This window comes from Crocodylus porosus, unplaced genomic scaffold (genome assembly GCF_001723895.1).
Source record: "Crocodylus porosus isolate Cpor-Errol unplaced genomic scaffold, CroPor_comp1, whole genome shotgun sequence".
In the NCBI taxonomy this organism is placed as follows: Eukaryota; Metazoa; Chordata; order Crocodylia; family Crocodylidae; genus Crocodylus; species Crocodylus porosus.
The window spans coordinates 88658285-88682481 of NW_017728918.1; the positions used below are offsets into that span (position 1 = coordinate 88658285).

At 41.9% G+C, this 24197-nt stretch overlaps 1 protein-coding gene and 1 long non-coding RNA gene across 2 annotated transcripts in view; one reads left to right on the top strand and one right to left on the bottom strand.

Annotated features, from left to right (window-relative positions):
• Positions 1–1703: 1703 nt before the first annotated feature.
• Positions 1704–24197, bottom strand: part of SLC22A16 (solute carrier family 22 member 16) — a 64519-nt gene continuing 42025 nt past the window's right edge. The window contains exons 4-8 of the mRNA XM_019537905.1: positions 22762–23311; positions 21522–21649; positions 21010–21119; positions 18637–18736; positions 1704–8161 (exon numbers count right to left, since the gene is read on the bottom strand). Coding sequence (XP_019393450.1) covers positions 7949–8161; positions 18637–18736; positions 21010–21119; positions 21522–21649; positions 22762–23311 — 1101 coding nt within the window. The 3' untranslated portion in view covers positions 1704–7948. The remainder of the gene's footprint in view (positions 8162–18636; positions 18737–21009; positions 21120–21521; positions 21650–22761; positions 23312–24197) is intronic.
• On the top strand, positions 9391–13958 carry LOC109311934. The gene is made up of 2 exons (XR_002101661.1): positions 9391–10581; positions 13434–13958. It is a non-coding gene; the product is annotated as an uncharacterized LOC109311934 (long non-coding RNA).

Consider the following 24197-nt stretch of genomic DNA (forward strand, 5'->3'; position numbering starts at 1 on the left):
AGGCATAGAATCTAATTATTGATTTCTATTCTATAAATTTACCTCTCCTTCACCTGTGCCTTCTCCCCGCAACAGTAGGAAAAGCAGTGGAGGGGGCTGGTGGCTGATGGGGCAGCCCCGTTGCCCTCTGCCTCCCCTTTTTCCCTCCTGCAGCCTTCCTGCCCCCCCCCCACCTGAACCTTTCACCCCCAGCTCCCCACTGGCTTTGCCCATTCTCCCCTTACTCCCCAGAGCCTTTGCCCTTTGTGTCACCCCCCCGCTTACTGCCAGATGCTGCTTGGCGCTGTTCCATCCCAGGTCACAGAACACAGTATCTAGAAACCCAGACCTTGCCAGACCATGCAGCAACATTGGCATTGTTGATTGGCTGGGCTGGGCATGGAGGTTCTGTGTGCTTCGTACCCAGGAGGCAATCCAGCCAGAGCTGAGCCAAGCTGCACCTAACAATAAGGGGGAGAGGGGGAAAAGAGGGCAGAAACTGGAGAGGGCAAGCAGAGAGGGGTTTAGGCAGCTGCTATGGGTCTAAGTCTCTGACCCTAAACCAGGGCCAGAGCCATAGTAGCCGCCTGCCACCAGCCCCGCCCTCCACTTCGTATGTGAATTTAAGACGAGGGGCTTTCCCCCATGTTGATTAGAGTGAAAACCCTCATCATAGATTCAAGTAAATATGGTACATTCTCTTATTCTGTATTTGTCAGGATCCTGGTGTCTTTCAGGTGGCATTTTTCTGATTGAGTCTTGATTCTCCTCTTTCTTAAAATGATGTAAATGATCAGTAATGTGGTTGAAGCTAGTGGAGTTACAGGTGTAAGATAAGCGTGACTGGAAAATCAAGTCTTATTTAGTAAATACACCTGTGAATAGGCTATGGGATAGTTGCTTTACTTAACATATTTATATCTAGTAGACAATTTTTTTCTCTACCACTACAGTTTAGGTCAGAGTTGCAGTGAACTCCCACTAAATTATATTTTGAAGGCAGGGAAAACTATTAACAACTAAATTTAGCTAACATCACTTAAAATATTAGCTACATGACTTTTGTGACATGATCAGAATATATAAATAATTAAAAGCATGTATCCCTGGAAAGCAACATAATTTGTACCAATTTGACATACAGAAAGTGAAAAATAAGCATAACTTCCTGTGGGAGACTAACAAAGGATTCCATGAAAAACAGGTAAACCATTTGCTTTTTCTTATCCCATCCCATTAGGTACTATTCCTGATTCCTACCTCTCCATGGAGAAGTTACAGATGTTATCCATACCCTCTGAATGCCAAATTCATATAAATCACACACGTCTATAACCACTTACACTGTTTTCTGGCAAATTCACAGTCATCCTATAACACACAGAGGCATTTTTCTCACTGTTGCCTTTGGTCTACGATGTCAAATTCTTGGCAGGCAGAGGACAGTATAAAAAAAAAAAGTCCCACAGCTGGAGTGCAAAAAAGTCACCACTTAATATTCAATTAGAAAAGCTTGTGTAGCCACCAGCTGACACTGTAATAACATCTTGACTTGTATCTGTAACCATAAATGGCAAAGAGAGATTTAAATGATAGCTTTCAACCCCAACTATGGCAAGTCACCCCAGGAAACCTGAAGGTGATAGTGAGCAAGTTTATAACACCCATGCATGTGAATACAATGAAGACAGCAGAAAAACAGAATCAAACAACTGCCTCAGAAGCTATTTAAAGATCAAATAATGGATTTTCCACTTTATTGGTGTACATACTTTGAGATGAGAAATACATAAGAGGTCAACAAAATTCCTTTACCTTTATAATACATTTCTGATTAAATCTATGTGTGCTCTGTGGGCAAAACTAGTTAGAATAGTATATGCCATATTTACTTACATAGCATATGCAACTTTCCGCAAAAATCAGCTCCCCAAAATTAGGGTGCACATTAAACGTGGAAGTTGATTTTGTGCCCAGAGTAAAAGCGCTGCACTTTGATTCCTCCTCAAGAGTGTAGCAGCAGTGGCATTACTATTTAGGCAGTTGAGGGGGTCACTTTACTTCAGTGGCTTATTGTTCTTCACAAGTATTAATGATCATTTCTCCTTGTTTAACAGTCTTGATGTTCCACAAATCAAGATAACCTTTCTCAGGCCAATTTTGCTGTCTGCTAGCTGCTCCTGATCTCTCTCCTATTTTGCAGGTCTGAAGCTCTTTTCAAAATCAGAGGTCTATGCAGGGAGACCAGTCTCCAAGCAACATCTAAGGTTTTGGCTTTTGGAAAAATCTTTTTTTCTTCACTATGCCTTTCAAAAACAAAGCATCAGTTTTATTCTGGGGCATGCTGTATCCAAGAAAATATGGTATACCACTCAGATGTTACCAAAGCATGTGTATTTCCTGGTGTAGACATTGTTAGAACAAACCTACCAGTGCTTGGATTTACTCTAACCTCATCTTGTGAGAGATTCAACAATGGAGAGCTTGTGCAGACTCAACATGAATTTACCTTGAAAGCAGAGAAAAACTTGCTAATGTTTGAATTCATAATTATTCTTCTGAGCTTTTATTTAGTTTCTGTCTTTACTGCTGGTTAGGGGATTCAGGCAACTATCACAGGGGTACATTTGGCACGTTCATTTAGGCCAAATCTAGACCCCCTATCTCAGCAACCAGAGTAGTGGATCTTGTGCAAGGTGACTCTGAATTTGGAAGGCCATAAAAAAAAAAACCTGTACAGCCCTGGTCTGTTGCAAAGCCAATCTCCATGAAGGGTCCCTGGCATGAGAGCACGGCCTGAGCTGTTGAGGTGGAGAGGGGGAGGAGCAGAAAATCTTTCAGTCCTCTCACTGCAAGCCTACAAATATGGGGCCTTCTCCAGTTTCTAGGAAGCTGCCACACAGCACTTGTCTTGCCTTAGGGAGGATTCTTTTACTTGTTGGACTCAGCGCATTGACATTGAGCACACATAGTTTGCCCTGCTCTTCCCCCACAGAGTTAATTGAAACTGCAAGATCATAGACAAATAAATTAAAAACCTTCAATTAGAAAATACATCTTGAAGCTTAGTTTAAAAAATATTCAATTTAAAAGACCAGATATGTTCACTTGTATTAACAAGTCTTGTTAGAATTGAACAAATGTCAATTATTGCCAGCCATTCATCTGTTGAACCTTACAAGTACTACCCTGATAAACCACAGTGTTTATGATACAATACTATATCAATTTTAAGATATAATTATTTTATATTGCAGCTACTATGACCAACCATCAAAGAATTATCTTATGAAACCTCAGAGATATTCAGAACGATTAATTAGAACTATACATTGCAATAAGATAATTGACTCAAATGCAGATACTAGTAAGTTTATGGAAAAAAAATAAGAGGGTTTTTTTAACAGAAAGCTTTCATGATTGCTAGGAGGAAAATATGTCACAAAGGAACAGAAACAATCATTCTCAAGACTAGAAGACTTATATTGCTTGAAAAAAAACCCTTAAAAATACTTTCTCTGCATTTCTTTTGTGTCATCTTTCTAATGTACTTTAAGTGTTAAACAAATTTTGGTCAGCAAATCATTTCACGCAAACACTTTTCCGAAATGCTGTAAAGAGATATGTAACACAGTTGTGGTTTCCCTACTTTAGTAAAATATTTCTTCTTTACCTCTTCAGTTGAAAGAATGCAATGCTCAGAATTCAGATGTGCCCAAAGCAATACACATATGAATTCACAAGAAGCTAATTCTTTTCCACCATTAAACAACTAATCCTCTGGTTTTCAGCTCAACACACTGCCTGAGCTAGATGACCATGTATTTCCAGTGAAAAATGTGATTACTGTACTGGGTGCGTCTATACATGCAATTAACGTGCCTGAATTTTCTTCTCAGAAGATTAAGGCTCACTAAAGTGCTCTGGGGTGCATGCCTACATGTGTGCCCCCATCAAGAGCAAATTGTGTCTGACAGGAGCAGCCCTGCTATTGCTCCCTGCAGCCACCAGGGGGAGCTCCAGGCTCCCTTGGGTGGCAGCCTTGGGGCTGGCACAAGGCACAGGGGCCAATCCTGATCCCATGGCTGGGAGAGCTGTCCATGCTCCATGAGCAGAATGCTTTCCCGGTCACGTGGGGATCATGTCCTGACCTGATCTCCACGTGACTGGGACACAGCAGTCCCATCGTCCAAAACGACTGGCACAGCTCCCTCCCACATCAGGGCTTATCCAGGCAATAGTGAGCTCCCTGCTGCCTGGACTGACTTGGAGCAAATTGCTTCAGTATCTACCAGTAGTACTGGTCAGTATCTACACATGCACTACTGTGCAGTAGCTAATGTGCCATTAATGTAGTACCTGTATTTCCTGATACTAGCAAATGGTGCATTAGCCTAATTTACTGTGCAGTGAGTCCCATGCACAGGGAGATGCTGATGCTCCATTGCACATTAATTTAATGTGCAGTAAGAAGTCTGTGTAGACATGCCCACTGTGGAGCAAATCCTGGTCCCATTAGAATCAAATATTAAATTCCCATTGACTTCAGTGGCACTAGGATTAGCTGTAAAGGCTATATGAAAAAGGAATACGGGTGTTACAATATACAGTGTTCAAGTGCCTAACTTTTGGACACTGTACTACCTACTGAAATCCATAACCTTTCATTAGGCCGTGGCTCTCAAGATTCCCCCAGTATCACTGGGAGAGGTAGGCACTGAAGAATTTCATTCACAGAAGCCAGTGAACAATTTGTCTTTGTGTATGGGGATGTTTCTTAAGCACCAATATGAAGTGCTGAGGAAAGGGACAAAGACTAAGCCCCTCCTCTCTCAGGGAATTAGGTACCTTAACTAAATCTGCTCACAGAAAGAGAGAGGTAGAGACACCCACCCACCTGTACCCAACACCCAATAGCTCAGTTTTTAAAACACCCACCCGCCAGGTGGAAATTTGGGCTCAAATCTGTGATCCAAATTGTGAAGGAACTGGGTATCCCACTGTCCATAACTCTTGGATCTAAATCCGCCTCCTCTTTGCTTTTTGTGCACTGTCTGATCCAGTTGGATTGGATCACAAAGGTATGATAAATGGAGACATGCCTTAGGCTTAGGTGCTGAGCTGCTCAGGCCCTCAGGTGGTGTGCGTGCCCACAGGCAGAAATATTGGTGCTTAAGAATTTCTATCAGTGGTGACTTGGGTGCCCTGGGACTTTGGGCACCTTGAAGGTTAAGGAGCAGCTACCTGAGGGTTTAGAGAATCCCAGTGGTACCTCCATTGTGGGACTTAATTATGTAAATCCCCATGAATATTTAACAACTTGTTACCAATACAGTAATTACTTCGTTAAAATTCCCTAGCCTCCTTATGTAAAATGCATGTATGTCGATCCAGATTCAGCATCAAATTTTTGAAGCATTTTTAAGACAAAATTTAGCATCCAAGCATCACTTCAGTAAAAGTTATGCATGCTCAGTTTCTGGGGATCTTCCTATTTATATCCATAACATACTTACCTTTCTTACTTCAAAATACTTGGAGATACAACTTTCTGTTGCTTGTGCTCCTTCCTGCCTCGACACTTGCACCTACCACCACACTGCATGTTCTGTTAGAGTTAGCATTCGAGCGGCAGTCCCTAAGAATTACTGAAGCATTTCCAAGTTATGGCTTTTGTCTCTTTCCTTATTTTACATAATTTGATTAAGGGCTTGGTCCTGAAGTCATGGGAATTTATGCCTTGTTGTGACTTCAGTAAGAGCAGGATCAGCCCTAAGTGGTTTTTTCCTGTACTCACATATATGGTAGAATTGAAATTCATATTTGTTTGTTACAAATACACTGCAATGTCCCACAAATACTCAGTGTTTTTGGGTTAGTTTCTGTACTTTTAATCTTCAAGTTATTATTTTACAGTATCCTGTGGACTCCAAAGAAAGGGCACTAGTCCTGTAAAAGGACCCAGCCACGGTACTGGTTTCTATAAAATCAGAAAAAAATCAGTTTATTTCCTCTTACTGCTGTCCCCCCTCCTGCACTGTAAAACAGCTTTGCATGGGGGAGAAAGAGATTAGAAGCAGCTATTCTGCCATGGAAAATGGAAGGGGACCAAGTATCAGTGCCAGAGCATTTGGTTCTCAATTCAGCAAATTGTGTTACCCCAAGCAGGCAAGTATCCCCACCTAGCAAAACATACCTTTATCTGCATAGAGGTGAGATTGCTCAAGGTTTTACTGTTAAGCATGTGCTCAAGTGCTTTGCAAATTAATATCAGACTTTGTCTGCAGATAGACGCACAGTTCATCATGCATGCCCTGAATACTGTGTTTTTTCCTGGGTGTAGCAAGGGAAGCAAAACCTCACTTTCTGCTTTATGCAAGATTATTCCATAGATACTGCCTATACTTTGATTTGCTGATTGTCTTGGCTATTAAACATGTGTTTTGTCCACCTAGGACTTGAGTTAGTCCTTAGCCCGGACCCAGAACATTACTCAGAAGTCCAGGACAGAACTTGAATTGAAATGAGATACTTTGTTTTCACTAGGATGGCATGGAGATATTGAGATGTTTTATGCTTTCAGATGTCAACAAGCCAATGAGATTGTGCAGACATAACTGAGGGCAAAATATCAGCCATGGCCTATGTAAAATATTTCTTCCCAATAACTTCAAATGCACAGAAGGGAGAAACAGTAAGCTCTAAAGGTAAACTAAAAAGAGGGACTAGAACAGAAAGCCATGAAAACAGCAGATAGACTGAACTGACATGTTCTATGGCCCCTCTCCCTAAGAACCACTCAGCTGTACAGGTTCAACACTGAGAGCTGATATGCAAATGGTACAGTTACCGAGGGATGTTTACAGGCATCTGCAGGACGCTGTGACATTTCCATCCATTTCTAATGACTAATCAGTTTTTCCCAAACGATGATTAAATGTTTTGCTACTCTGTTCAGAATAACAAAAAAGAGGAGATTACAGATAGATGACTTATAAGAAAGATAATATTTTGCTATCAAGTCTAACAGGTATATATTAAATAAACCCTAAGGGCTAGATACATCTGTGTGTAAAAGGGCCTGTGTGTGACTTAAGTTCTACTATTTTGAAAACTTAAGGAATGAATAGTCCCTGTGCAGGCATTTTGCAAAAGTGTTGGTACTATCCTACAGGCTTTTAAAAAAACTTACAATAAATGTGGAGGTATCATACAATAAAATAGTCTGGAATGAATAAAATTGTTAAAGATGTCAGGTTTTAACTGTACTACATAGACCAAAAAAAACTACAATGGAGTCAGTAAGCAGCATTTCTCTAATGTACTAATAAAAATATCATTGCAATTCAACAGAACAAGCAGTTTGCTTATTATTTGCTTTTGGAAATGTAGACTTTTTTCAGTTGCAAACATCATAATTTCTTTATCGTCAATGGCATTTTTCTCAAAGCAAATGTGAAAAACATAATTGTATAGATATGTTTAACCTTTCATGTTATTGCCATGCTTTGATGCAACCGTAAACTGAATTATGACACTATGCTGGAGTTACCTTACAAAGTCACACAACTTCTTTCCCCCCCAGTTGTAATATGACAGAAACCAAAAGGGAATTCTATCATGAGATTAAAAACATGGCTAAGGAAAATCTAAAGCACAGAATGAAAATGTTTTGGGAATCCATAAAAAAAACCTTCCACAATCAATGCTAGTCACTGCAAGCAGTTAAGATAAAATAACCCAATTTTTAAAGATTAAGTTTCATAGTAGCTCTGAAAAGTGCCCTAAAAAATTTCCTAGTTCCTTAAAGTCTCCTGTCATCATAAGGCATTTTTATTCTTATATTGAAAAGGCAAGTTTCCATACACATGAAAAGGCACATGTATTAGTAACATGGTCAGAGACTGTAATAAAATGGCCTTAAAAATTAATGGTAACTTAAACCACTGATATCAATTTTGATGTTGCTTTATTTCTCGATCCCTTGTGTCTCTTGGTCAAGAATCTCTATCTTTTGTAACATAACACCGCTCTCTGCTGGAGGGGACTTTTCTGAACTGATGTCCTGCTTTCTTCCCATTTCTGCAGCTTCCATCAAAGTATTAGTCAATGGTTTTCCAAGAGTTTCTGGAAGCATTAATGTTAACAATCCGCTCAGGAATGCCATGATACCAACAAGCAACTAGAAGAAATAAACAATTTAAGAAAGGATAAATAACATTTGGATTCATATAAAATTTTGAACTTGTTTAAAGAGATGTGTTTAAAAACAGCAGAGTAAGCTTTAATGAAAACAAAAGATCAATCATATTTAACATTTCTTGTTGTAATTAAATCAAAGTCCTGAAAAATTAACACAGGAAAAAATGTCTTACAGACACAATGATCTAAATACAGATCTGCTGTGATCAGGCAAAATAATTCTGGCGTGAATAGAATCATTACAATCTCATTAAATAGCTGCTCTCATTATTTAAAAAGTATCACTATATTTAAGAAGCTAATGAAGAATTACTTACATTAATTTTTACATTTATTTTTGGGGGTAAGCGCAATTTCCCTGCTGCCATATACTGGAGGGAAAGCAGAGTATAAACGCTGCTCTTTGTCTAGGTCACTGATTCTCAACCTTTTTAAACTCAACACACCGCTTGTTAGACTCAAGGCTGGCAAGGTTCTTTGGGTAGATGTGATATCTTTTATTAGACTAATTGAGTAGTTTGAAAAAAAAATTTTGCAAGCTTATGGGAGCAATCACCCATCTTCAGACATAGGAAGTCTCTGCTGTTCTGAGACTCCAAGAAATATAAGAAGCTATGTATGAGAATGTAAATAGGTGGAAATTAGGAAAATAAAGGGTGGAGCAGAGGAGGGAGGGGGGAAAAATGAGGGAAGAAAAAAAGCCAAAGGTGAGTAAGGGAGACTCTACAGAGTAGATTTTCAAGGTAGAAAAGAGGCTGTCTGTGAAAAAGTAAATAGCTGGAAATTAGGAAGACAAAGGGCAGAAAAGCAGGGGAGAAAAGGGGAGGAAGGGGGAAAAGAGGAAAGCGGGGAAAGAAAAGTATAAGAGGTCAGGTCTGGCAGGTACCTGGCGTATCGGATACCAGGCAGGTTGTAATGTGTTATATTGAGTCCATGGTTTTTTGTATCCAGTAGATTTATGAATTGAAGTTTGTAGGCTCATTTACGAAAGGTGTTTTATAAATTCCCTTTGAGGATCAGAACTCAAGATATCCCTTGGACAAAGCCATCTCTTAATATTCACTCATTTTTACTACAGAAAAATACTAGAGCAATTCTTCTGTTGCAAAGAACTCAAAAAGACCACAACAGGTCAGAATCTTTATAACACTATGAATTCCTACTTGAAAATTTTAAATTTATCGTGTAAATCATGTTTGCACACCTACAGTTCTAATCTTGTTTGGCACCCTTGAAAGGATCTCAAGGTACCCCAGGGTGCCACAGAACCATGGCTGAGAATTGCTGCTATAGGTACTGCACCTGTTTATGTAGTATGAGTGCCTCTTTCACTTAGGAAAGAGGGCATCCCTGCATAGTGGTCCGAAATCAAATAAGCATGTAAGCACATTTTAAGTCTATCCTTATACTCTTAAAACCAAATGCCAAGTAAGTTGGCATTTAAACAGAAACACAAATACTGCTCTGAGTAAGAATACTTTCCTGAATGAGAGCCAGGAAGCTGATAGGGGCCCAGCCTCCTACTTACCCATATACTATGTTAATGTTTTGAACTAGAACACTCTAGTGAACAGCAGATTTCAGCATGAAGATGATGATGTTTTTTATTATGACAGTAGTCAGAAATCACAAGCAAGATCAGGGATCTCAAGTAGGTATACAAGCACACAGAAAGTCTCTCTCCCACGGGACCACAGAAAATTTCCTTCGCTTTTATTGCTGTAGATAGTCAATAGTCATGTTTGTTATTCTTCCTCCTTTCCTCTTTTACTTACTTTTTTATGCCTTCTGAAGCACTTTATATCTGCAAAGCATTTTACAGGCATTAACAGCAATTATCTATTGTATCTGTTAGACTGTTTGTGATCCAAATCTAATTTGTCATATTTTTAATTCATCATTTCTGGGCAAATGTCTCTTTCTGTTTTACAACTGTTAATTCATGCTCTTGGACCCTGTAATATCCTTTTCTTGCCCCGTACTGATGCTCAGCTCTGATCCATTTTGTTTAATACTCTCTCTCCAGTTGTGAGACAGCACATTCAAAATCATTGTGCTTGTATTTTTCATAACACAGCACTTCAGAGAGAAATGGATATGAGGGCACTGGGCAACCACCACCTGCTTCTGACTGAAATAGCTCTTTCAAGTCAGGAAGACGTCTTCAAATGTTAACTCTCAGCAGTAACTTGAATGAGCTGTCTTCAGTTTGAGGCACTGAGCAGTCGGGATTCCCCTAGAGCAAGAATAACCACTTGTCAAGGAATCCCCTGTGAGAAGCAGATTTACCTCTGTGTCAGGTCTCTTTCCTCTTACAGTCAAACTGAGTGTAGAAGCTGAAAGAACAAAGTACTAAGCAAAATACTGTTGGATACTACAAAATACAATGAATATAAAATGGTGACTTTTCTCCCAGGAAGGAATACAGGAGAGGGCTTGCATTCATACTCCTGTAGAAGTGGATGCCAAACTAGCAAAGGCCACCACAGGCAAATACACAGTAAGCAAGGGATATTAATTAAGGGGAACTGATGGTATTCACAACTCTCCATTAAGTGGCTCTGCTGTTTTCCAATACTAAACAAATATATTTTTAAAGGGTTGTCAGTTCTCCCTTTTTCTGCCCTGATCATGTTCTCATCATGCCACAAATTAAGCCAAAAACTAACATGGAGGCCCAGATCCTCTTCTGTATCTCTCTTAACTTTATAAAAGATGTCACCAAAAAGCCTTGCTTCTCACATTTCCTGGACCATCACAGCTACAACCACATTCAAACCCAGTGGTACTCAACTATTTCAGGGTTAGGGCATAGCTCCACCACTTTTTTGAATGAGGCAGCCTCCCTGGTTGAGGACCACTGTTGCTGCTGTTTCACTTTACCACAAAGCTTCTCACCTGGGTCATGCTGCCTTCAGATAAAATTGCCCCACAACTGCTGCACAGCCAGCCTGGGAAGGGCTTTGGCATGTGTGTATGCTTCTCCTGCATTACAGCCCTGATCAGCCTAAAGCAGGCAGGAGCTGCCTCAGGCTATGCAGCCCTTCCCTGCCCCATGCACTTCTGTTCCCAGGAGGAGCATGAGAGGAGCTAGACCAATGCTTCCCAAACTTTTCCTCAGCATGACCCCATTTATGGCCCCATTTCCTCCGCATGATCCCATTTCCTCAGCATGGCCCCTCACTCCCAACCCACAGCTCCCCACCCGTGTGGCCCCATCTGCTGATATTGCAACCCCATTTGGGGTTGCAACCCAGAGTTTGGGAACTGCTGAGCTAGACCAAAAAAGCCCAACAGCTTGGCCAGCTCCTGCTTGATCAGGCTGATCAGAACCATAATGCAGAGGAGTGAGCAAGGCAGGGCTCATGGGAGGCTTGTGGCACCCTGTTTGAGAACCACTGCTCTAACTCTAACACCACCTAGGTGGCCTTTATTCAGCTTTTAGACATTTATGTCCCTAAGTTTGAACCTGTTCTATTCCACACAGCAGCCCTAAAATTACTAGGACATTCCTTATGTGGCTCTATTTTGATCTGAAAGAATCTCAAGGTAAATGGAGCTGGGATACTTCACATGCTCAGAAGTTATCCAGAACAGCCACCTAGGCATCCAACTTCACCTAAGCTCGGTGGCAGTCCATTTTCCAGTTAACTCAGAAGTGCATAAACTCTGCATAAGTCCCCAGTTCCTTCAGCAGAGAAAAACCATGGCAAGTGACCATCTGAAGCTGAGACCATGAATGCAGCTGAGCAGGAGAGCAGAGCCAACAGACCAGTGGTGAGGATACTTGTCCAGGAAGTTTGCAACCTGTTTTATAGGCCACACCTCCTTAGCCTGTATGGGTTTGAATCCACACCTGTCATTTCCCAGTACTTTATAGTAACGACCAGGCTATGGGCTAGGCAGGGCTGAGGGCATCTCTCCTGTTGAAGCTGTGCTGCTGCGCAGAAAGTAATGTAAGAGTCCTGATAAGAGGGGATGTGAGGTGGGCACTGGCCTGGGAGGGCACCCTGGATTCTGTTCTGTTTATTCATTTTGCATTTAATAGCCATTGGATTAAATGGCCCTTAATTTGTAAAGGCACTCAGGGACTGCTTTTCCACGTCTGTTCATCTTGTACTCAACTTATACAGTGAAGAGTTGTCATAACCCATGCTGCCACACTGACTGTCTGGAAATCACCCCACTGGGAACTGAATAAGCACTTCTTCTGTTTACATTTGCCTTTAAATTCTTAGATGGCATTTCTGAAAACCCCCAGCACTGGCCAGACCTCGGCCACTCTGAAGTCAACAGTAAAAATCCTAAACCAGGAAAAAGGAGGGCTTGGGATTTCACACTGGTGCAATGTCCAGGACATATTATATTCAGCGTACAACCTGAAGGTCAGCTTTGGCATCAAACAAGTGTTGTCACTACAAATTCATGCTTTCTGCTCACAAGAGAACAAGAAATTCTGTTTCTGATGATTCTCAATATATTTATATCTAGCTTGGCTAGCTCAGAATGAACCTAAAAATCCTGTTAATCTTTATTTATAGAAATCTTAATTTAGAAATGCTTTAATTCTTTCTTGAAAATTCAGTAGTCATCTTTTGATTTAAGTTATACAAGATCTACATTTCTGTAACTTCACTGACTTAACTGGAGTTATTCTGATGTGTGCTGTGTCAGAAAGACAACTGACTGTCTGTAACCAAGGCAACCCAATTTTATAAGCTGAGAGATACAAACAGAGTGTACCAAGGGAATTATTTATTTAAACATATACATTTTCTCAAATCTGTAGCCTAAGATGGCCGGAGGTATCATATTAAGGATGGTTTGCTTTATTCATGGCTGGAAAGGCCATAAATGAGTTATACAGTCATCCAAATGGTAATAGAAACTTTCAGAATATGTGCTAATGTGTGGTACATAGTCTATCAACATAATATATGCTAGTCTTTTTTTTTTTAAACCAATCTATGTTGTCTGAATTTCACCCCAAAATGTGTCTGCTAACTGAGGTGTGCATGTTAAACTTCATCCCAAGAAAAAAAATATTTAGTAAACTTATAAATGCCTAAGAACAGGAGTTCATTATGAAAACATACATTTGCAGTCACTACTGTAGCAACAGTTACAGTCCTGAGTGTGTTTTTTTGTGCACTGGAGATAGTTCATATTTTAAGTATATCTTTTCAGTTGCAATACCACTTGCACTGCTCTCCAAAATGTTTCAACTTTCCCCTGCTGTGTTTTAATTGCAGGAGTTCAGAACAGATAAACCTTATCACTGCCAGTGAAAAGAAAACTTTAAGGGTGGAAAAAAAGAGAAGAATGTTCTCCCAGGATTACTATGTTCTGCACATCTTGTCTTTGCAACTTTTCTGTGTTCCTATCTTTGGTGTGTATGGAGTTGCTGTGATAAAAGTTATGAAGAAAGAAGACAGTTGTTAGAAACCTAGGAAGGCTTATGAAAACCTGTTTTGCTCCCTACCCTCAGACATCCCTCCAAAATAACTGGCTCAAATATCCAAAAAATGCAGAGTTTATAGTTGAAGAATCAAAAAGACATAACTCTACTTTTGCAGGAAAACTCAATTGTTTGTACAAAAATAGAAATATGGGAAAAGAAGCTGGTTGCAAACTTTTTAGGATTTATACTGTTTCCTTCTTGGCATTTGTAAATCATATACAGAATGTGATATTAAAGGCCACGGAAAGTGAGTTTTACTGACTTTTCAAAGATCTAAAAGTTAATATTGTTTTTTAAATAAAAAGGATAAAATTGGTTCACTCGTTTAAAATCTTCTGTTCAAAGTCTGAAACTGTTTATGTATTTGCACATGTCAACCTAAAGTTACCCTTTAGGAAAAAAAGCCATGACTAAACAGGTGTGGAATTCCTGAGCATAGATATCATATCTAATAAAGAAGACAAATGGCTAACCTGTAAACACACAGCAAAAATCTTTTGTACAAACTAGATGCAAATATAGGTGCTGAAGAAATGCCCATTTTTTACAAAGAAGATTAATCAGAGCTGTAAATTACTATGTTGGAACAAATAGTGGCATGAATTGGAAACACCCACAAGAACACCAAGCCACCAAATTCAAATTTCTTTGAAGTGCCACAGACTCAGTGGGTGTATTGACACATAGCCATATGGCATCTTTGTTACTGCACTGTCATTTAGCACTTCCTTTTGGAAGTGCTAAAAGATGGCACAGTAACAGCTCATGTTGTGCTGTGCTGGTTGTGCATGGTTATTTTTGGCTGCTACGCTGCTGTAGCAATATGCTATAATGAGGGAGTGTGTTGCTAAGGCAATGTAGTGGCAGTGTCACGGTTTTTGCCAATGGACACTATGGTGCCATAACACATCACTACAGCACCGTAGCATCTTGTGTAGACATGCCCGCTATGTGCCATTTGTTTCTTTTGCTACCTGCTTACTTGTTTTTCATCTGGTTATATTGTTAATATCTTTTCTCTCACCCTCTTTTCCCAACATTTTTACTGGCCCCTTATTTGGCTGCATTTTTTTTAACATATCAGAAGCTGCTGTGATCATGAGATCTTGGATATGATAGGCTTGTTCTCCATTCAAGGGCCTCTGAATCACCTCATTATGTGACCTAACACACACACACACACACACACACACACACACACACTCACTCACTCACTCACTCTACATGAATAATGAAAATAGACCACCTTCAACAGCAGGATTTAATCTTTGCTTGCTTCTTCATTATCTCTATTAAGCCAGCCATATTGCTTCTTATCCCTAAAGGATAATGGCAGTAAGTGAAAAAATGTTCTCAGGATTCTAAGACTTAAGGTGCACATTACACTTAAACCATATTAAAAATCTGGCATGTTAGGTGGTGTTATAGGCGTGTATAGATGAACCGCTTTAATGGTGTCAGTGTTTGCATACCTCGGTGGTGTATTGTGTATTAATTCCAGCTGCTGTAAAAAATTCGGCAGCGTAATGCGCCTTAAATGACTTGGGGCAAACTCCTCAGAGGAGTTTTAGTTTGCTGCCCCTAGAGCCGCAGAGTGAAGCACCAGACTCCTTGCAACTCTGCAGCAAGCCCTGCAGACAGCTTGGCAGCAGCCTAGGAAGGCAGGCTCTGCCCAAGAAAAGTGGCGAGCCTGATTTTTTCCCCCCCCCGGAGCCTGCCTGCCTGCAGGAACTGGGCAGAGGCCCAATGCTTCCTTCCATGGCTGCAGTGCTCCCCGGGGCCACCTGAGCCAGGTGCCTGTGGGCAGGTGCCACCTGGGGAAGGCTGCCACTGCTGCACAGTGAAGCACCAGCTCCCCCGCCCCCACAGCCCAGGGACCGCTTCACCCCCCGGCACTCACCCTCCCCACTACCAGAGAGGCAGGTAAGTGTAAGGCACAACATGGGTGTTTACTTCACCCTAAATTTAAGCGGCGGGTTTAAAAACCCACCACTTCAATTATGGCCCCCATTTCGTCTACACATTTCGTCTAACCCATAGTTAGAACTTGCTATGAGCAGTCGCATATTAAGGGTTAATACCATTTCTTGCCTGCACAGCTCTGACTTGCCACTAGAGGGCTGGTGAGCAGGGACATGGCTAGGAGTCCAGATGCCTGGGCTCTATCCCTGCTCTGGGTGGGAGTTGGGGCTGGAAATGGTGCATCCTGGGATGCTGGAGGGTTGCAAATTGCCCATTTTATCCCTGTGGAACAGCCTGAAGTTACCCTAACACAAGCTAGGTAGCAAGTCCCAGAGTTAATCCTCACCTGAAGTAACATAACTGAGATCTTCAGAGGACACTTAGTATGAATTAACAAGCTTTAACGTGTGGATACTCATGGTTTTTATGTGCCCTTGGTATAGTCTAAGAATAATGTATAACTTTAGCCTAATTAAGTAAAACATGCTCTTTTTAGGCATAAGACACCTAATGAGATTTTAAAAAAACATGTAATTGTATAGCACAAGAATGCCATTGGAACCAAATGAAAGAATCTGGAATACCTGATAAAAGTATTAAAAATGTAGTGTGTTTGCAATTCAAAAAGTATAATATTTGCCCCAAATGACATCCAGAGAGAATTAAGGCAGGGAGTGGTATTTTTGGTACTCTCAAGCATGGTTGTGGAAAAAATGTAAATTCATTGTAAATTTCTCAATATGAGGTGAATTTAACTGTTTTTTTGGATATGCCAATTTGGCTGCTGCAAGGAGAGAAGAAAAGGCTGGTGACATGAAGGATGAGACAAGAAAGAGAGACTTAAGATCAAAGCAGATAGAACCGAATACTTGATTGTAAGCCAATGTAAAGATTTTGAACAAAGTTGCCTAATGGCCTGTTGCCAGTACCAAGGGGTATTGATTGCTAGCAACAATTTGATGAGGTAAGAAATTATGTGACAGGAATACCTGTCACTTCTTTCCACAGAGAATTTTGAGTTCCAATCAACTGCTGAGAAAGACCACAATACAAACTCCTCATAAGGCCTAATTTGATATATGGAAGTAATATCTGGACAAGTGCCAAGAAGGAAGAAAGACAACTAAATATATTTGAAAATAAAGTATTTGCACAATTTTTTAACTAATAATTGTGAATGAAATGCAGAGAAGGAGATATAATAAGGAATTGTGGGAGATGTATCAAGAACCAAGTATAGTAAATGTAGAAAATGACAAGGTGTAGCAGGACATGCCCTGAGGCAGTCTTGGTTTCCCCCAGAGCCACCCTAATCCTGCACTCCCAGTTCTCTATATAACACCCGTGTTTACCTCACGTTGATGTTCCTTTATGTGAATAGGGAGGCAGCCCCTGAATCCCAGCGTGCCCTCACTGGTGCTTTGACTCATTTCTTGTGATCACTGGGCCCTTTGCCCACTAGCCAAAACCATACCGTTCTTCATGGATGTCTCTCACACCCTAGTGGACCTATTAGTTCCTGTCTGGCACTGTGAGCCAGTGGTCACTACCTATGGCCCAATTGCCCCTTAAGTTTTAGGGCTTTTAACTGTGGCCTCCTCTTCCCCTACAGCCATGTCCAGGCCTCGCACATGTTACTCTGTCCACAGTTCAGTTCTTGTCTAGAGGCCTCAGCCCTCTTGGCTTTGGCTGTCCTTTTCTCTGGCTGCAGGCTTCCAGCCCTTGCCCAGTGATTTGGGCCTCACCCTTCTTGGTGTCTGGGCCCTTTGGCCCTGTCTTATGCCTTGTCTCAGTCCCACTGACATCCCTGACCCAGGGCAAGGCTGATCTTGGTTTGGTTCAATCCCCTGGCATCCCTGACGCAGGACGAGGCTGCTCCTGGTTCAGCTCAGCCCCACTGACAACCTGACCCAGGGCAAGGCTGCTCTTGGTTCAGAGCCCTGCAGCACCTCTGTGGCCTCCAATCTTCCCCTATTAGCCACACCCAGTCCTCTGGTTTAAAACTAGAATGAAAAAACACAAGCAGCCACTATACACTCAAAATCTCCTCCTCCAGGTTGTCATACTGCTGCCAGGCCACCTTCTCATTCTCTGGCTCCCTCTGCCCTGGGAGTAGCTGCCATGGCCTGCAGTGCCCTCTCTTCACCAGTCTGAGCTGGCAGGAGCTTCCCTCCCAGCAGGGCTCCAGGCTGCATAGCCCTCATGCTGCAGGAACCCAGGTTCATGTGCCCCAGGCTCCCCTTCCTGGTCAGGTGTTCTTTTGACCAGATGTAGGTGTGTCCCTTCACCTTAATCAGCATCTTACTGTGTCTTCCCTCCTGTGGCTAACCCCTGTTCAACTACCTGGGGCTCTTTCTGCTGCAATCTCTCCCTTAACATAACAGGAGCCCTTGGCTCCCTGCCACACAGGGTCTGTGCTTGTGATGTCAAAAGACAGATAGACACAGAAGACAGTATCTCTTGAAGAGTTATTCCAATAGTGTTAATCCCCATAGCTGAGCAAGGAGAAGGTGAAGGCTAAAAGGCTTAAGAGCTCTTAATGTGAATTTCTGGAAGTGGGAAAAGAGGTGGAGAAAGAGCTGTTTCTTTTGACAGAAAGAGGTGGAGCCAAAGAGAGAAAGTGACTAAGGACCTCAGTAGTCTGAGGAGCCATGGAGCATGTAGGTAAGCAATTAAAAAGTTCCTCGGAGTTACATGAATGATACAGTACTTATTTTTATCTAATAGTTCTTCCAATTTTATAGTGAGATCTATGCATACAAAACATGCTTGTCTTATTTAAGGTTTCTGATACAGTTCAGGAACTGTTTGGAAGATTTCAGTACTTTAGTCACACTTTTGAGTTTAGATTAATATTCTTAACAAACATATAGCTACTAAACTCTGATATTCCGAATTAAGAATGTGAGCAATTGACTCACTTTCCTTTTTTTTAAAATAGCTATACTTCAACGTTAAATTCCTAGTACAATTAATAAATCTTCCCTCCCCACCCCCAAAAAATATTTGACTGCCAGAATAAAAACACTTGCCAGTGGCATGAAGATCCAGACACTTGTCAGGTAAACACAAAAAGGAGCAACCACACTCCCAACACGGCACATCATGCTCCCACTTCCAACTGCAAGTGACCTGTACATAAGACAAAAGGACATAGCTCTAATTAGAGTAATAAATATTTAGAGGACTAACAAATACATTAAATAACTAAAGGTAAAGAGATGCTTATCATTTCAACTGAGTGAAGCTGCATCTTACAATTAACTCTGCTTGCTTTTTTAAATACAATTGAAAGTATGCTAAGCATTCAATATGAATTATAAGATGAATAACTAGGAACTTTCAGGCAGGAGTTAGGGCAAGGTGACACCTTATTATAGGAATCATAGGAAGGTAGGACTGGAAGGGACCTCATGAGGTCATCTACTCCACCCACCCGCTCAAGCAGGACCTTAGAGCAGTGATTGTCAGCCGAAGTGCTGTGGACCCCAGAACACCACCAGATCCTCTGAAGAGTGCCCCAAGGTGTGAGGAGATAAGTAAGTAAGTGCAGGTATAGGCTTGTCCCTGCCTGGCTGATCCTTATGGACAGAGGGGTGCCTTGAGTCTAGTGAAGGGTACTGTGGCGGAGCACCGGCAGGGTGCTTGCCACTTAAGGACTCTTGCAGGCTCGGAGTGAGCCTGCCTTAGGAGCAGCAGGGAAAAGCCACAAGAACCAGTTTAAGGGGAAAGGTGGGTAGAAAAGCATCTCTGGTGTCTGCCACTTTAAGGAGGACAGCAGGCAGCAGACAGGTGCAGGCCAGCCCTGATGAGGCGGCCATTTTAAGATCCTGGCTCTCAGGGTCGGGGCAACAGATTGCTGCAAACAACCAAAGGAATAACAACACCCAGCTGAGCTGCTGCTAAGGTAACATCTTGGAGGTATGGGGATGGCAGGAGGCTCCTGGTCCTGAGCATGACCTGAAACTGCACCCTGCCAGGGAAGGGTGGCCTGGTGGGACTCTCTGTGGGAAGGGAGTCTCCAAGAAATGCCAAGCCAGTTACCTCCCTGGTAAAAGGCAAGTATGGGCACCTGAAAACCCCAGCCCCCACCATGAGGTGGGTTATATTAAGATTGGAGGGGAGTAGGGCCAGGCAAGCCCAATGAGGAGCACCTGAGCCTAGTGTGGACAGTGGGGCCAGGCTCACCCATGGGAGGCACCTGAGCCCATTGGGGGTATAAGACCTTGAGCTCCAAGATAGGGGGTGAAAGTTGAGGCCCTTGCTGGGGGGTGAGAGTTGAGGCTCTTGCTGAGGGGTGAGTGTTGAGGCGTTGGGAGAAAGGGACAGTGAGGTCCACGTAAGCCTTCGGGTGCCTGAGGCGGCAAGTGTGCCAGAGGCCACGTGAGGCAGCATAGAGATAGAGCCACAAGTGAAAGGAGCGAGTCACCAGCTCCAAAATTGTGAACTAGTGGATGGTGTTGTTCGGCGAGGAGCCAGGGGCAGAGTTAGCCTAGTGTTTTGCTAATTGCCCAGCCACTGTTCAGATGAAGGTCGCAGGAGAGGCCCAAAAGGCTGTGCCAGGGCTGGCCGAGCAGTGCAGAGTCAAGCCTGATGGCCCACGTGGTCACTCAAGAGAGCAGGGCAGGGTGAGTTGGCCCAGTAAGGGGCAGCAGTGAAAGAGGCCCAGTGAGAGAGGGCAGAGTGGTAGAGGCCACAGTGAGAGGGGGATGGTACGTGTGAGGCCCTTGAACAGAGCAGTATGAGAGAGGCCTAACATTGAGCTGAGTTGGGCCCAGCCTCAAGCTGGAGCATAGCACAACTCACAGAAACATCTGTGAGGCATGGGACATGATAAGGGAAGGTCGGACTCTTGTGTTTACCGCCCTTTGTCATCAGGGCACTCGAAGGGCAGCCTTCTGCCTAATTAACATCTTAATTACTTGAAAACAAGGCATGGCAGGATAGTAAGGCAGGCGGCTTGCCCAAAGACAGGCGAGCAGGCCAGTACTATGACTGGGCCTAGGAAGATTGCCACAGGCACCTTAAATTCAAAAAGGTTCAGAACCACTGCCTCAGAGACTAGCTGGCTGAGAGAGGCATGAGCTTTTGTTGCCAACAAATTACTTCATCAGATGCTAGGAAATGACTGGCTATCTCCATCAACCATCAGAAAGTACTGAGCATTTTTCTATTACTTTAATTAAATCAGCATATATAAACAAGAATGGGAAACACTTTACTGCAGTGTCAAATATAAGAAATTCCATAAACAGAAAAGGAACTAATTCTGTCCAGCTGGAAGTTACTTGAAGCATTGCCATTGACTTCAGTGGGTGCTGAATCTGGCTTCTAGACCAGAACAAATTAAAGAAATGAAAAAAAAATATTTAGAATTGCATGACAAACTATTTTAAATTGCTTACCGTACAATCGTTGGATAGAGTTCTGCTGTGTACAGGTAAATAAGGCCAAATGCAACACCTATGGTGAACTTTCCAGCCATATTTGCTAAGATAATTAATACATTAAAATCCTGTTAAAAGAGAACATAGATATTTAAGGCACCAAAAATCTCAACTGTTCCAAACATGACTCTATTATCGTCTTTTCCATCGTTAAGCACTGAGCAACATTCATTGTTTAATTTCCTTATAAGTTACCAGAAGTCAACATCTGTGATTTTGCTTACGAAGCAGCTTATTTTCACCTGTCTAATCAAGTGTTGAGAACACTTTGCACATAACTACAGAATGCTAGTATGATCCTTTAACAGAAACAAAGAATATAATAAGAACAAACAAGACTTCCTTAAAGACTGAAGTTTCATTTCTAAATTGTATTTAATTATCTACACACTTCAGATCCAGACATTGCATTAACAAGCCTGAGATTACATACAATAATACAGGAACATTTGAAATGACATATGACTAACCTGAGGAATCAACATAATCAAAACACAGATCAATGCGCTGGATATAAGGGATGGAATCAAGGTGTTTCTTCTTCCTAATTTGTCCATCCCAATACAGGCAATGACATATGAAGGAAGTTCCACAACACCTGTCAGAATAAAACGTATTTAATTTCAAGCCATGAAAGCATGACTACATATTATTTTACTAAACCTGTTTTACTTGTTATGGGCATTCCTTTAATCTAAAGGTTGAACTCATTTTAAATATAGTTAAGCCGCACGTGCTAAGTCAGTGAAAGGGTTTATACTGACTTAAACCATGCTAATGAAAGGAAAGGAAGTGCACCAAGGAGTCGGGCTTCTGTAGTTCCACCTGCTTGTAAGTGGTCAGGAAAATTATAGAAAGCAGCCAGCTGAGGCTTCTGCTTTCATCAGGCAGATATTTGTGATTGAAAATCTATCACAACAGATATGTCAACCATATTAGTATTCTGCTTTCAACAGAATAGTCAAACTACTAATGTGCAACAATATTTGGCAATATAAAATTAATTCACTAGAGCAGCAACAGGCTTAAGCACACAAATTAACTTTGAGCCCATATTGACTTTACTAGGACTACAGAGGTGCATTAAATTTAGGCATGTGCTTAAATTATTTACTGGACTGGGCTATATGGACCAGATGCAAGGTACACTGAAGTCAATGGGAATCTTGTAATTGCTTTTAATAGGGCCCTAAATGTACTGACCAATTTCTTCTCACATAATTGGCTTATCATAGTACACTGCAGATGCATGGACTAAGTTAAAAAAACACTGCCCATTACATTTCAAATGTGCACTTCTGATAAACTTACAAACTATGCATCTTTTCAGAAAATTATATACATAATAAAGTCACCAGTATGATTTAGTTTTACCATCACTGTGATTTTGGAAAAAGCAGTTTGTTCACTTTATAACTGATAGCATAACTGACAGCATGTCATGACTTGCATAGTTTTCCATCTTTTGGACAGTCTTCCCTACTATTAGCATGGGTGTTTCACAAAATATAAGGGGAGAAATAAGCAATTAAAAATGGGAAAATACAGTTGTACAGTACAGATACTGGCAGAAGAGGTAAGGGATCTGAACATACTTGAATTTTTTTTTAAATAAACAGAGTCAGAAAAATGGCCCTCAGATTGCTAGACATTTAAAAATTATATGTTCTAATTCTGTCATAAGCAGGATAAAATACAGCAAATATTTACCTATGAGAAATAGATTTAAATATTCATTGCCTCCCAGATTGATGGAACTCAGGGAGAATACATAGTATCCTAAACTCCCAGTGAACCAAATCAGCCAGACTGTAATGGTCCTTCTTGCAATGTACCTATTACAAAACAGATCTAAGATGTTGTGCTTCTTCATTGTAGAAACGTCATTATCACCCGTTCTGCTACTGACTAGAGCATCTTGTTGGTTTGAACACAGTTCAGAAATTTTACAAGGAGTGCTTACTTTATTCCATCTCGCCATTATATTAATTACTTTTTGTGCTTCTTCGTATCTCCCCACTGATAGTAGCCAGAAGGGCGTCTCTGGAAGCATCCAGCAGCACAAGACAAAGGGAAGAGTTGTTATGGAAAGATATATCTGATAAACCCACCATGTCCGCACTAAAAATCCCACCAGTGCCACTACCATAACGCCCAAAGCAAAAAAAGCATGGACATGCATAGATGCCCATGTTCGAACTTTAATGCCAACATATTCTGTCACATAAACAAAAACCACGACCAGATAGCCGCTTGAAACCTGAAAGAAAAAAGAGAGAGAAAAAGCCTAAGTCTACTGTCTTTAACATCAGCAAAAACAGATGGTCAACAGTGCCACATGCATGTACTTTGGAAGTCTTGAGAGCCATCCTAACCTGTGATAAAGTATGGCAAGTGTGGGCAATTACTTGAGCTGGAAGACCACTTAAGGAGCTTTGGTGAGCTGTTGAGGGCTGGAGGCGGATGGTACATGACGGCCTCAGTCCCCCGTTAAAGCTGTTTATGCAGCTCGGTGTAGCAAGGAGCTGGGGGGGGGGGTAGCAAGGAGCTGTTCTGCACCCAGCGCTGGAGGCATCAGATGGAGTGGGCAGGGAGGGTCTCCATGGAGACTGACCTGGGACCCCTGAGCGCAGGGTGTATTTGGCTAAGTGGATGGGATAAGGCCACAGGAGGGTGGAAAGCGGTATCCAGGAGCAAGACAGGCCAGCAAGACCAGAGCCAGGACCAGGATCACAGGGCGGTCACAGTGTGGGGCTGGGGCCAGGGCAGAGCTGTGATCTGCAACCTATATGTCCCTAAACTGTTGCAGGCCACATAGAATCACTTGGCAGGCCAGATTTGGCCCACAGCCTGGATTTTGCCCACCATGCTTTGGGGTCTGATCCACTCACTAATTGATGAGGAAGCTCCTATTGATTTCAATAGGATGAGATTTGAACCTTAGGCCCTTTCCTACAAGTCAGCCCTTGCAGCTAGATAGATATTTTGGGCTCTGGGTATGTTTGTGTTTGTTTGATCAATGCTTTAACCTTCTGGCCCTTACACTTCTAAACCACCCATGCTCCCAAAAGCCTGATTCAGTTCCCAGAGAAGTCAGTGGAGGATTTTCATTGATTCAGTGGGTACTGCCTCAAATCCTACACGTT